General features: G+C 41.7%; 2 protein-coding genes across 6 annotated transcripts in view; both read right to left on the bottom strand.

The window, feature by feature from the left end:
• LOC111258778 (synaptotagmin-like protein 5) overlaps positions 1–655 on the bottom strand; it is a 15400-nt gene extending 14745 nt beyond the window's left edge. For 3 of the 4 annotated variants that reach the window (XM_086967584.1, XM_086967583.1, XM_086967589.1), the window contains exon 1: positions 545–626. The gene's annotated coding sequence lies outside the window, so the exon portion shown is untranslated. Of the gene's footprint in view, positions 1–544 lie in introns of all 4 variants that reach the window. The other variant, XM_086967585.1, reaches the window with a different exon arrangement.
• A 216-nt stretch (positions 656–871) lies between these two features.
• Positions 872–15297, bottom strand: part of LOC111258777 (uncharacterized) — a 60903-nt gene continuing 46477 nt past the window's right edge. The window contains exons 13-20 of one of the 2 annotated variants that reach the window (XM_022830309.2): positions 11476–11688; positions 10328–10434; positions 9261–9372; positions 8408–8681; positions 5073–5399; positions 4242–4477; positions 1175–1592; positions 872–1010 (exon numbers count right to left, since the gene is read on the bottom strand). In XM_022830309.2, coding sequence (XP_022686044.1) covers positions 980–1010; positions 1175–1592; positions 4242–4477; positions 5073–5399; positions 8408–8681; positions 9261–9372; positions 10328–10434; positions 11476–11688 — 1718 coding nt within the window. In that variant the 3' untranslated portion in view covers positions 872–979. The remainder of the gene's footprint in view (positions 1011–1174; positions 1593–4241; positions 4478–5072; positions 5400–8407; positions 8682–9260; positions 9373–10327; positions 10435–11475; positions 11689–15297) is intronic. The other variant, XM_022830310.2, reaches the window with a different exon arrangement.

Genomic DNA, 15297 nt, shown 5'->3' with positions numbered 1-15297 from the left:
AATGCTTTCGAAACACATTTTTCCTGAAATTGATTATCATTCAGATTTAGTGGGTGGATTAATGCTTGCAGTTAATGTACGGATGGGAAGACCGTTGTGATTATAGATGAGACCTCCACTTAAAGAAAACGATTGATTTAGTAGTCTCAAAATATACCAGTATAGTAGGATCATAATCTTCTGTATCTTGTCTCTTATTATTATTATTGATAATACATCTAACTAGTCAGTGCTGATAGAAGATTTATTATATTTACTCAATTGGCCGCATTCAACATTGGTTGTTAATAAGGCCTTATCTCGTTACCAATAGTGGGCATATGTATACCTTATAAGATGCCTATCTTACGCCATGTTGGCTACCATTTGATGGTTTCGGTGGCACTATTAACGAGTACGTACACAATCACTACAAGCGCCCCGTTACTGCTTTCATATGCAGTCAACAATAGATAAAAACAGTAGCTTAGGTTTTCAGATGGTGTAATCACTATATAATACTGCCTGGGTGTTTATTGTACTAGAAATGTAGTCCTTTACGTACCTGTTGACACTCTATCTTCGTCTGCTAAGTTCTCCCGAGATGGTGACAAGGTACTTGAGGCTTGATGCATTTGAGGTGCTCGAGTTCGAGACTCGGGGATATGGTTGGAATCACTGGAACACAAAAATCCAATTAATATAAAATGTCTGAGCTAGTTTGTTTATGTTTGATGTAAATAAGACCAAAGCACAACTAGCAAGGGCAGGCCCAAATTCTTACCTTTTGAGCACGACTTCAATTTCGGGCTCTCCATGTGTGCGCGCGATTATCTGGCGTACCTCATCGGCCCCACGGCCCTGTAAGGGGATGCCGTTCCATTCGACCACCTGGTCGCCTACACGCACTTCTCCCTTGGTTAAATTTTCATTCGCCACCTGAGTGACGAACGCTCCCAGACCTCCAAGGGCGTCTTCGCAATAACGTCCGCCAATCACCTCAACACCAAAACCGCTGGCCACGGTCTCCCCTAGGTAACGCAAGACAATGACAATTGACAAAACACAAAAAGGGGAACACCTACTAGTACACGTGTAACGGGGTCTATTCCAAAAGCCACTTCTGGATCTTCGCCGAGCGCCGTGGCACGCTGTCAAAGTAGCCCTGATTTGGTGTTTTGTCAATCCAGCTTACCATTGGGCGGTACCGAGTGGTCTCTGGGATGGTCCCGTGTGAGCAAAATTCGCTTTATCTGAAAGGGGTATTTGGTGTGTAGCGAGAAGGTTGGCCGGCGTTGCAGCTGCTGTTGTAAAGTGGGTTGGTACTGCTGAAGATCCTCCCGGATGGCTCTGGGAATATCGTTGAGGGCCGCTGAATGAGGCCGCGCTGTAGCCGGGCCCTGGCTGGAGGTAGGCACGACTTGGCAACTTGCTTTGCTGGGTACGCTGTCGAAGTTCCTGTTGTTGTTGCAAAAGCTGGTTGATACCGGGCACTGCTGGCTGTAGTGGCCGGAGTGGGAGCGGTGCTGCTCCTTGCAAAGAGGTCCGATATGGCAGGGGGTTGTTGCCAAGCGGCTGGTCTCTGGGCCCCCCAAACGAACCCGTGGCTCCCGCTGAAATAAGACCTCTGTGAGTACCGATCGGTCGAGCGTCAATTTATCAACAATGATTATACGACTCAGAAGAAATACAGCCAATATTTAACACTACTATAGTGTTGCATATTGATTGTACAGCGAGCTTTAACGTATTTTCTGCGTTCCCTCTCTGCTCCGTCCCGCCAGACAAACGTCATTTATATGATGAAATTTTATAACAATCAGTGTTCGGAATAAGCTAGGGCATGGTTGGAAAGCTATGCCATTTTCTAACAGGTTTATAGAAATATAAAAGATAAAAAAATATTATGTTAAATAACATAATTCTCAAGGCATTGCTTTAGAAGTAATTAAGAAAGGAGGAAGAAAAGTATCTACCATAAGGTCTAGAGCACAAATGACATGTTCAAAACAGGCGACACCATGGGGCACCAGGTAAGCTCTGAAAAAAAGTTTTAAAAACTGATTGATGCATCTCGAATATGTAAACATTCCTTAAACTGCTAATCCTAAATTCTGAAGCAGAAGGCACGGCACGAAAACAATCAATTGACCTCAAGCGCGAATTGAATCTGGTTTAATATGGTACCCTGATCTGGTAAAACTATTTTTTCTGCCTAAATAACAGTACCCAACCCTGGTGTAGCGTACTTCTTAAGGTAATCAAGCTGGATATTTGGCCAAGTATTTCGATTCTGACATACATATGTGGGGCATGATCAATGGATGCGGCGAAAAGGTAAAAAGACATTTGAGTTCATCCAAATTCACTGTAGGCAGGTTATATGTAATAGTTGCTGCGGACGATAGGACAAACTTGAGAGGCGTTCCTAGTATGCGTAGTCCTTCGTCTTGGAAAGGTTCAATCAGTGGCAGTGTCGTTTCGTCACAGGTTAAATTACGGACGGTTTGAAAGATGTTGGTAGATTTACGTACAGGCACTTACAGACAAGAATATTTCTGGTAAAACGTTGAATAGGAGGGAAGGGGAGCAAAAAATCTGTAACAAAAAGAATTTCTTCGTATAGTAATAGTATAATAGTACAAAGGTTGCATGACAATGTGTGTGTAGCGTGAGACAGACGGACATGTCTGGTGAGGGAGGGACTCCTCGTGTCAACCTCAAAAAAGGCTGATGCCCAATTAGTACTTCGACTGCATTGACAGGTAGAAAGAGGAAAACTTCGATCAAAGGTGCTAATTTCATAAGTGAGACAAATGGGAAGGGAGGGCGATAGGTTAAATTGACTCGTTCGAAGAGCAACCTACACAAAATTCTCGTCATATCAAGGAACTGACACTAGAAGTAGGTTAAAGTAAAGAGCGAATGATGCTTCATAGATGAATGAAACGAGTGAATCCTTGAGGTGTGAAAGTACATACAATGGAAATATGCATACGTGAGTCTTACTTGGCTCTGTACAGCTCTTTGCATAGACAGGATTGCTTGCAGTGTAGGCGGCACTTGGCACTTTTGCAGGTGAGCGAGGTCTGAAGACATCCCTGAGTCTACTAATCCAGTCCATTCAGGCAATAAGCACGCAGTATAAGAGGGTGGCCAGTCAATCACTGTTGCCATCATGATCATCATAGTCGGTGTACTAGCAATGAGAACTGGCATTAATGAATAAAGGTATTCGAACGAAAAGTACCAATAATAGCGATTGCCATGGTAGAAATATGTAATAGAAAGAGCAGTTGTTATCGTCATTCGAAAGAACCGCCATCAGCTACCCAATTTAATTCAGAATTATCAATCAAGAGACAGGCCTCTTCGGCTCGTGCAGTATTTATTGGGCCAGTACGACCACATATAACTGCCATATAACTTGTCGATTAAGTTGCTTTAATGGTTTGCGGTTCTTAATGGTTGAGCGATTTTCTGAGAGCCATCGATCAACATTTAGTGAAGTCATCAATCAGTCAGCAAACAACATCCCTCACGCTACAGGGCCGTTTCTAACTAATCAGGCTTGATTAACTCACTAAACCCGGTAAATACATACCATAATACTGTATAGATGAAATTATATATAGTCGGATACGAACTTCAGCAAACAGAAATTGATAATTGTGGGGTGAAGACTTGTGCAACACTCACATAGCCATGGTTATCTTGCTTTTTGTCATCCAGCGATCTTTCTTATAATACTCTTTAAAACCAGGTAAGTTGCAGGCCATGGCATTAAACGGAGTAGCAGCAGAAGAATGAGTACATCAGTCATCATCAATCACTATCATCATTCCGACCGCAACAGTCATTAGCATAGACTCATAATAACAGTCATCATTTCACAATACTAATTCGATAATCAGAATACCGACAGCTATTTATCAAGCACCATCTACAAGTAATTGGAGGGTCGACTATGGGTACGAGTAATACTTTTGTCGGAAAATGATCTATCATGGGACCTTCAGGCAAAAAATGGCGTACCTGTATTATAGACAAGCTCAGACTAGTTTAACGACGGCTACGCTGCAGAAGTCGCCCACGCGAGGTGGAAAAGGAAACTTATTTAGCCTACACTTAAGTTGAGTTGCTTTTGAAGCAACGGAAGGAATTCTACTTTCGAACAGTAAAGAGGACGGACGGGTCTCAGGCGTTGCAGTGAGTAACGCTAAGCGGCACTGATCAACCTGTAGTGATCTACTGGAACTTACAAAAGCGCATATGACGTTGACTTGACAGTGGCACGCTGCCAAGGTTTTCAAGCACTCCTCTCGATCTGGTGGGCATGTCGGGAAGTAACGGCATGGCTGGTGTGGCCATCGAGTCGGAGGGCGTCATCTCAGGATCCGTCGTGAACGGCGAGAAATCGGCTGACATCATCAACGGCTCAACGTACGGAACGGATGTCGAAACCACGTCTCGGTGACGCCGACCCGCCATCGCCATCCTGTAACATATAGCATCGTCGCACAAGTTTATGGTCTCTGTCTTTACTACCTCTCGGCTCACTCATGAAGACCATCGGCAGTACTTAACCAGCATTCGAATATGTATACGTTAACCGCAAGAAAAACGAAAGAATCGTTACGATCCTTACAGCTATAGAACAATGATTAAGTGGAACGTGTCGTGTTATGTCGTGCTAGAATGAAGTTTTGACTGATAGGAGAAAAATTTAACGGAATACGAGCCGGAAAATATAAACATGATACTTTTAGGCAAGCAACAACTATTTATATACATGCAGAGCACCAGGTGCGGTAAGCTAAATTACGGAAATTCGAAAACAGATATCCGGAGTAGATGCCTAAGAAGTTGAAGGAGTTACGTATGACATAGAAAATTCTACGCTTTACATGCAATCGCAAAATATGTTGTGCAGACCCACGTTAGTAACTAGTGACCACGCTAGTAACAAGAAGAGGGATCGATGACGGATCCTGGATATTGAACAAACAGGCTTATGTTTGAATTTGGTAAAAGGTATAAAAGTATAATCAGGTCAGATCTCTTGTGGATCTGTTTCCGCTGCTGGTGCCTACCGATCGTCATACATATCCATTGAATAGCCAGGATCGGGCTGGCCATGGCTGATTCCAGCCGGGCCGAGGGTCTCGGGGTATCCGCCGGTCGCGGGGTATTCGTCCCCCAGGCTACGACCGCGAAAGAGCGGAGGCCGCGAAGAGGGCCCGATCGCTCCGTTGCGCTGAGGTATCGTTGCATAAAGGTCGTCCTTGTAGTAACCGGGCTGATGGATGCCGGCAGCTGTTCTCACAGCTCCATAGCCTGATGTCGAAATAGGTTGCCCTAGAGGTCTCTGAACACCGCCAAGTGGCCCTTCCATAGTAAGACTTTTCTGGCCGCGTGCTCTGCAACCAGAATTGCCGTAGCATCGGAAATAAATAGCCACCAACGTCTATTGTCAACAGAGTCAACAAGAGCAAGTGGAGTAAGCTCACGCTTATGCAGTGGTTCATACTTACTCAGCTTGGATATAAGTTTTACCTTAGTCCCAAAATTTGAATGAGTGCTTATATATTGAATACCAACTGGATGTGTTTCGTAGCTATTTAGAACATCAGTATCATGTCACAGACATTCCGTACAAAAGCCTTATGAAGGCGACCTCTGCGCAATGGCTTCCCGCAAAGTGCAGGAGTGCTCGTTTCTCCTCAAATTGGGCGGAACCACTCTCTCTGATTGCAAAAGGCTAAGTTAACCTTTTGCGGTAAAGGCACTGAGCTTCAATGAAACTGGACATAGGCCACTGTCCTTTTCTAGCTAATCTATTAATGCACATTTCATTTATAATTATGCGCTCTGTTAGATGCCCGCCAATTTCATTCTGACTTCTAAGCTTCACCATTCGCAGCATGCAAATTTTAGATACTTCCTTAGAAAGCTAACAACAATGCATTGACGTGATATAAGTGTAGAAAACAAACAATGAATAGATCCGGTGGTAAAAGACTTATTTTATCCTAAGAATTAGTATAATATAAATCTAATTCACAGTAAATGGACTAGTGAGAAGCGCCAGATTAAGTGATAACTTATCCTAGAAGGTATTTATATATCTTGTTAGATTGATACTTTTTGGTGAACTTTTTGTTGTAGTTAAAGTGAAACAACAAATTGGGTTTTATCGATGCTCACTGCTAGTGCTATTTCTGCTTAGGTTTCCGTGTCGAAAAATTTACCCCAGCCACGTTTATAATTGGTTATATCGTATAGCTGTGAGTAACCTATTCGAGTTTACGATATCTTAAATCACGATAACGAAATCCTTATGACCACATGCAGAATCGCATCGATGCTCTCAATTTGTGTACAAATTTTTATGATAGTTGTTGCACTGAGTTACCTTACATCACCGGCCCACGACCATATGGGTCGGCGTAAAGTGGAAAAGTAGGAAACAGGATTGTACAGATTACGAATTTGCTGAGAGATTGTCAGAACTAACCAATCTCAGAATAGGGTTCGATCTAATGAGCAGTTTCAAACAAAGTCTTTTGATCGTTGGAAATCTCATCTGTTAAAGTAGCAGGAAATGTGCCCAAACTATTGCAATAAAGAACGAATTTACAAAATGCAACACAGTTTTAACAAAGGCACTTCAATACCATCTCTATGATACATGAGGCAAGAAATATAACAATGATTAGGGTGGGCATTCAAACCAGAAAATCAGCGCCAAATGTCTGATTGGTGCCACGTGCGGTGCACCTTAGCAGTGTTACACGCGGATTCATCATATGACCTTTTTTTGGAAAGAAATGCCAGCGTGGCAGTAACTCTTGATCTGAAGTGTAGCATTGGAAAAGTGCACAAAAGACAGTCGCCAATTAATTGGCGCTCTCCACGTTGCTTATTTCGTTTGTGCTTAGCTTAGGAGGACCGTTTTCCCCCTATGTTTGTGCACATTTCGAGTATCAGTCACAGAGTGACGCCTGAAGTTTGAAGCTCTAAAATAGTAGTAGATATAATGGCCTGTAAACATCAGCCATTTGTGCATGTTTCCCACCCCGAACAACTAGCGACTCTATCCTTAACCATTGAAATTTTAAGAAAAAACACACTTTTTAATGGCAAAAAGTTGAATAGAGGAAGAAAGTTTCACGACGGGCGAGAAACTTATGACCGCGCTTGGTTCGCAGACATGTTAGCATCGAACATATTCGGATGCACAGATGCACACGTGTAGCATATTCCAGAGTACAACATCTATGTTGTATGTCCTATCTGTTCTATGAGTTTGCTACCTACGTCATTACAATTTTATACCATGTAATACGTTCTTAGGATAGTTTATAGGCACTGCTTTAAGATGCCGCTATGGAAGTATGCATAGTTAAATCCATTATGTATTATAATAATTTGCCTATCTCCTGGTACTTTACCAGATGTAAAATAAAATAACACTGTTCAAACTATCAAGCATATATGTGTCTATGGTTGTGCTTGAAAAAAATCTGGAAGGTTGTTTTAGACGAAGATGGAAGAGCGCATCGTATACACATACATTGTAATTAGATTGTGGCTTGGATTTAATCATGGATAGTTTTTTATGCCAGAATATTAGATGACCATTATCACTAGCCAACGTTTAGTACAATCGGGTTGGCTTTTTGGACTTAGACGAAATGCAAGGTTGGTATGTGCCAATATTTAGATCATTCCTAACCTGGCTCTATGCGTCCCTTCATGCAATATGATTCATAGCCACGGTAGGCTTAATTATTAGTTTCGTCCTTTCTTATCAACAGCAAAGCTTTTGTCATCTAACGGACAAACATGTTGCCTCTAGCTTTGTCGAATGATTAAATTCTTCACATAAAATCGAGCGCAAATAATGGCCTATACATAGAGTCTCATTTCTGATTTATATTACCCAGTTTCTAGCTAAATTTTGACATCTTTCAGAACATTAATTAGTCTTAGACCAGCTCAAAGCCACAAGACTTTGACAAAGGCACTATATCATGATAATAGTTATTCTGTCTCAACAGTCTGCGTAACGCCTACATTCAGACCTATATGGACCTACCAATCCTTATCTACGTCTAAACGTAATAGATATGTGCTTATGCTAATGACATTGAGAGTTTTGGCTCCTATGGCTGAAAAATAAGCCAATTTGCAAGTCTTTGAAATATAGGCAAAGCTTAAAATCGAGTAAAAAATGCGTCCCCAAAATACCACTTAGGTAGTCTATTGATGCAAACTATTCTACTATTAAACCGCTAAATTGACTGAAGCAGACGACAAGCGTAAGACAAGACACTTAATTTCTGTTACGTTCTAAGCAAAACTGACTTCTTCAGACGTTTGTGTGCTGTCATTTATGTTGGTAGGAGATAGTAGTAGTACTCACAATGGATCGTATTGCTGTGTGGCGTAACCGTAGGCTGTGGATGGTCTCTGCGATGTCATAAAGTGCTGCTGTCCCGTCTGCGTACGCAGATCCCTCTGCAAATAATCGTCTATAGCGTTCAACATGCTCCGTTGTTGCACACGATTGCCAAAACCACCCATTGCGCCCATCGCAGCGCTCAATGTTGGGTGGTGCAGTCCCCCTGTGGGGTGACCTAATGCACCCGTACCGTATAAGCTTGGGTCTGCCGCCACACCGTCTCGGTAGCCCGGCACTGTACAATACAGCATACGTAGAACATAAGCTAGCATCAGTGCGTTGTGTCATGTCAAATCACGTATCTGTATTGTATATGATACTTAGAATTATAAAATAGTACATTTATATAATAGAAACAAGTAAGCATCTTTAAGAACATGACTTTTTGATGAGCTAATATATAGCAAGAATATATATGCATTACTCATATATATATATATATTTGAATTTATTAGCTATACTAACATTTAGATACATTTGGATTTAGGCGAGTGAGTCGTGTGAGATACAGCGATACAGATCTTCAAAACTGGAATATAGTCCAACCAAAAAATCGAGAAAACGAACTACAATACCCCTCAGCATACCGAAGACAATTTACTAAAATACTAGACAAGTTTTTACTGGATCCACACACAAGCGTATATGTGTATTAATTTTCAACAGGCGAAAATGGATACGTACGCATCCGGGTATGCTTATGATTCGAAGTCTGTATGTCTCATTGGTGTGCATTTCGGTGGCGGCATTGACAAATAGGGAGAAGGGAATAAATACGCGTGCACTGCACATCTATGGCAGGTGCCACTCCTACCTTGCTGAGCTTGGCCGAAAGTTTGGGCCTGTTGCAGTCGATGTAGTTTCCATAACTCGTCCTGCAGTCTTACGTTACCTTCAATCTGCTGTCGCCTTCGTGCGATTTCCGCCTGCGATTGAAGATATATTTAAGAAGAGCTAAGGAAGTTCTACATTTCAACACTGATATTCCGTGTAGAAGTGATTCAAAATAAAATCTTGTCATTTAAAGACCTATAGGTATTAACGGCATTTTATTATTGCCGCTCAGTGTACTACAATACGGCATCACAAATGATGTGACAGTATCTTGTATAAGAACAGTCCTCGAAATAACAGTATTTGATGTTGCATCGCGTGATGTATGCCACAGTCAACCAATCATTAACTTTTCCTTTTTCGAATATTGCCTTTATTAGTTATTCATTGCCCTCCCACTTAGATGGTAAGTAGGCCAAACATTTTTCATTAACGAACGAGTATAGAGACTTGCTCCATATCATCTTAGTAAAAGAACAGTGGTTCTCTCTAGATTCTTGAATTAAGCTTGCGATATACGAACAAGGCTTCTAGTATAACGGCACAACGACACAAGTTTTTTTTAATTAGCCGAGTTACTTAAATTTTAGTTTGAATTGCAGGCCATTATATATTGTTAAACAGCGTGCAGGTATAGACGTACATATGAAATTTCATTATCTAGTCCCTAACTTTAACACGCTGTAGTTAGCGTTTTCCTGTCTGGCACCTATCTAAACGGACCTGAAGAACGATCGCTTTGCTTAAAAATTCGCCTAAATGTTTCCAGTTCTACGCGCGGTACTGCCGTTGAGTAAGCTATGGAGCGCTGGACCCTAGCACGAGACAACGCGTGCTTTCGCTCGACTACACTAGCTCATACGTCTCTAAGCTAGATAAGCGAATGCGTTACTACAAGACCGTCAAGGAGATTCGAAAATGTGTACAACGCCGTCAAAAAATATTTCAGTGACGACAGCAATAATCGACAAACATGGTTTATGTACAATAGGAAATAATTTGTGCGGCGGGGGAATAAGGGGGCTGAGCCAGATGGGGAAGGACTACCTTAATCTTTGCCTTGCGCTCTTCTCTGGCAGGATCTTCCTCGTCTTCGGACACATAGGGCGACGGGTGCCACGATCTCGGCTTCGATCGACTCCTCGCTTGGCCGCCTAGAAAGAGTAGCGCGAACGTCTGTATTATGTCATCAAAGCAAAGGGTGTCTCGGTATTTAACAATACGCACGCGCAGACTGAGTGTCATTCTTTTTTGTATACTGAAATAGAAAAAAAGAAGTTGTCCCTGACCAAATTAATTGAGTCGCAGGTTTGACCTAAAGATGAACTGAGGTTAAGCGCGACCCGCTGCCAGCAAATCGAATAGGGGGAAACGGGTTAAAGTAATGGCCTATTTGTTTCAATCCGAAAAGTGCCGTGGCAATTTTTCAACCTGTAGTAACTAGCATATTTAGCTAGAAACAAACACTCTGTGTGCAGCTCCTTTTTATTGGAACAAAAGATAGAGAACTCATGTTCACGTCCTTACGAAATGTGTAATTTTGCTATTGTGCCATGGCGTACTGCGGCGAGTGCTTCAACGAGCGTTCTAAAAAAATATTCAATCAAACGTTAGAAATTAGGTGATTTTCTAGTGATACGCTTGTTTTGACATCATTTACACATCATAAGATCTATGACTTGGACGACGTTTGATCAGGCCGCTACTCAGGACTACATATTTTTTAAAACAGTAAAAGTGAAAAAAGATGTGGGGGACGGTTACTGATTCAAACTTCTGTTCTATTTATGCCTGGCCGAAGTGCGTTTACAGGTTTTGAGCGAATTTTTGATGCTATAGACCCTTTTATATCTACCACCGACAAATATATGTATTAAAACTTTTTGGCTGTAATTAGAAAATGGTATATGTTGAGTATATTCCAAATTAGCCTACCGACTTAATGCCGACTGACGAAATTATTGCAACTAAGGCAAAATAGACTCATTGTAACAAAACCCTTTTCAGTCACTGGTCAGCGAATCTCGAACCACAGATTGAACTCGATTATTCAAGTTTACGTAGCCTCGCCCGTTGACTTGTAGAGCATGCATGCTTATGACTGTCCATCTACTCGTATGTGGGAGGTCAAAATGTGACATGTGTTGTTGATTATCGACCAGGGAACAACTAAGGGCGACAGGTGTTACACTGACCTGCCAATAGAGGCTGTGGGGTCCTTGTGGGACGGCCAAGCGCCGACCGGGCCCGCAAGGGTAGCATATGGTGGTGTTGCGACATTGTGCCTATAGGCCCGATCAGCGGATCATACGCTCTCCCCCGTCCCAGGGGATCAATGGCATCCATGTCGAGCATGGAATACTGGCGGAGCGGAATCGACGGACCGAACCCGGATCGAATAGCCGGGCCTATGAAAACACAAAAGACACGAAGCAAAACTTCTCACAGAACGATGCGATAACTACGTATACCACTACATTGCCTACATACACCTACAATTCATTAGATAATTCAGTACGACGGGATAATATAACAGCATGCGTGGAACACCTTGCAGACCATTATCGAGGCGGCAGCTATATACCATGCCAGTGTCCTTCAGTGTGACTTTCGCAATGAAGTATTATTGTATATCGAGTTATTCAGCCACAGTTGATGCAGTATTGACAAGCAAGTGTATGTCTGTCGGTGACGCGAGGGCTGAATTCGGTACCAATTCGATATGATAAACAGTACAAATAGTCAAAATTATTGTTGCTGGTTGTCTGGCATAGTGCAGTGAACAGTAGATAGGTTCAGAATTTGTATCCGTTTAGGGCATGCCTTATGTGCACTCATGCATCAATATATACTTCTGCATATTTCAAGCTAGATGTGTTTACTTCATCGATAGAAGATAACTCTGGTAAAGGAAAAGCCCAAAGTCGTCCATGACAAAGGACGCTTTTCTCACATGTTGTTTTACTCGGATTCTATAAACTAATCGATCTATCATGTAGCCGTCATCGTACGTTTCCGTTTTTTAATGAACTTATTTACTCCTTCTCACCAGAAATCCTCAAATCGTTATATGTGGATACACTGTGTACAAAAGACCTTAAGCTCCTGCAAGGTAACTTCATTATGTGTAGCTTAACCTTGTGTACAACTTTATCTTGTCTACCAGGTTTTCCTACTTCATAGCCTTGTTTAACTAGCGCAACTATGCCATATACAGGTTGTTGCTTGCCGCCTTCTCAAGCAAAGTTTGAAACAGCAAACAACGAATTTCCGAATTGTACCTTTTTTTTGCATCAAAAACGCTCAAACGCGGCCTAAAACAAAAAAAAAATCCGCTCATTGCACAGTGTAAATAAATATGGCCTAAAGAGAAAAGACGCAATATTTCTGAATGTTAATAAACACTGGAGAGGAAGCAACGTTATTACCCATGTACCAACTCAATACCGAACGACCATCAAGTGGGCAAAGTGCTTCTAGTTATCTACACAATAAATCTGGTGCTTAGGTAAACAGCGAGCTTTCAAAGCCACAACTCATTCAAGTGCCTCTAGCTTATATCGTGATCACGGTAAAATATAATTGCGAACTTCTTTTATTGATCATTGCCATACACATGCAACGTCTTATACGTTTTTACGAAAATAATTGAAATCGGTTCTTCTGCAGGGGAAGAATAAAAAATTCGAATGTGTATAACTCGGTTGTTCAGAAGAACAAACGCGACCGTCGGGCGAATCGTTTTCTCATGAGCCGTCTACTCTAAAGCTCGAACTGAATCGGTTTTTCCATCGTTGCCATCACAAAAATGATTTCGACATGGTAGCTTCCTACCGACCGTTTTCCTGTACATTAACATTTTGCATTTTTTACCAGAACCCTTTGTCCGCTATAGTTTATGCACACCTCTCCATAATCTACACATTACAAACATTATACCAAATGTTTGCTTTGTTGTTAGCATATTTTTATTGCTATTAGTAACGTATCATTTCCTATACGACTAGAAATCGGATCGTTTTATTATTAGTACTTTTGTAGCGGCAACTTTTTTCCGTCTTACGCGCCTGCCTTACTATACCTTCCTTTTTTGGCTAAAGGCTGTTATAATACGTGAGTTTTGTCGGGTCATTCTTTGTGCTGTAAAAGCTGGAGATGCCCGAAGTCGCCGGTCAGCTCTCGACCCATCAGAAAGCGCGGCGGCGTTCGTGTAGTTCGCTAACATTAAAATAGACGTATTGCAACCCATTGTCCGATTTCAAACATATCGATAAGCTAAAAGGGTACAAAACTGAGAAAAGGGCGGTCACGACATTCTTGGTGACTGTCGTCTATAACGAGACAATTTCCCAATAAGAGCTATGATTATTCACAGAATATACGGCCTTTCTGCCTTCTACGGCGAATATTCTCTCGCACGTAATTTCATTTTGTCACCCCGCTTCCCCATAGGCTTCGAGAACCTCTCGTGAAAGCCCAAAGGTACTTGGACAGGCGAGCGCCTAGGCGGTTCAGGTGCATTAGTAGGCTAGTGTCGGCCTATAGCTCACGATAGTATGGCTAGTATTATTGGTTCCGGTAGTTACACGTCCGTCAATTGCCCGAATACGTCATTAATGTAGGTTTCGTCTCTGTGTTTCTCAAACAGGTAATCTGCAATTATTTTGTAGATAATCAACTCAAAACTTGAAGTTAATCTAATGTGCTAATCTATTGCGTAAAAAGCAATCGGCTATGGCCGGTTATATTCCAAGTCTGTCTACGAGCGTTGCACCGTAACTTTTCTATCAACCCATTCGGCGCAGTTGCATAGGATTCAGACAGAGTGATTTCTCTACAATAATTTCCAAAGATATCGATTGGCCTTTCAGATTTGTAAGAAGCATATGATATTATATTATAAGGCATCCTCAAGAGCATGTATTGGAGGTGATTATGATACACAAACGGCAACTATGAATGTTTAGTTGTATTTGTCAAAAACTTTAATCTGTGTGCAACATGCTATGTACTTGGGCACGCTGCTTCGGATTACCACTTTTGATGGATTTCTTTTGATAAGCTACCGTTTTCTTTTAGTTGCTTTTTTTAAGTATGAAGGATTTAACGAGGACGAATACTTAGTCCTCCTTCAGCATCATATTAGATTCGAACCTAACTGGTCCTTGCATACGCTCTTGGATTTTATTTAGATTCTTGTTCTTGCTTACTTTGGCTTATCCGTCTCTCAGGTGCCACTAGTCATGCAAGCTAGCAACTGCTCACTAGGCAGTAGTCGGCTTTTGAATTGAACACTACACGTATATTCTTTAATCGCAGCGTCTTCTACTACCGAAACGAATTGGAGTTTGTTTTATTAGCCGGCTCAGCTCTTGGGCTTATCCAGTGTCCTCACACAGGATCAGTGTACCATCGAATCCAGTAAAAATAACGCTTCGATTAGTTGGTAATCGTCTGCGTGAGAAAGTAGATTAGGATGCAGTTACAGCTGAGAACAAGCAATACAAAGACGGTAAGCTATGAAAAGCTCTAACGTCTTTTGAAAACTCTCAGTATTGGAGTCGTTGAAACCTCTTGTTTGTCCTCTCGTTTTGTACCGTTTTTCCTTCCCTTTAGCAGTCTTCATACGCATCGTCGTTATTACTAGAGCAGCAAATGCTTCTACGAAGTTTGCTCCGTCGGTCTGTCCGTTGCCGGTCAACACAACGTGTCTTCGATTACAAAGGCCAATTATTGGTCCATTGTTATAACAAGGGACGAAACTATACGTCCTGCAGCCGTTAAGCTCTTCAGTCGATAATTACCTAAATTCTGAAATGTAAGATGGTTTGAGCTCTCAAAACGCCGTTCCTTGAACCTTCTTAATCATATACTCGTTGATGTTTTTTTCCTTCCCGACGGCTTGACTTCGAGTTCATCCTCATGCGTGTCATTCTACCCTAATTAACAATGCATATTTAAGAATTTCCTCAGCTTTAATGTTAAGCTTGTTGTAGCTGGTTGAACTATTATAATAT

The sequence above is a fragment of the Varroa jacobsoni genome, unplaced genomic scaffold (genome assembly GCF_002532875.2).
Source record: "Varroa jacobsoni isolate VJ856 unplaced genomic scaffold, vjacob_1.0 scaffold_260, whole genome shotgun sequence".
Taxonomy (NCBI): domain Eukaryota; kingdom Metazoa; phylum Arthropoda; class Arachnida; order Mesostigmata; family Varroidae; genus Varroa; species Varroa jacobsoni.
This window is presented reverse-complemented; position numbering and strand designations above follow the sequence as displayed.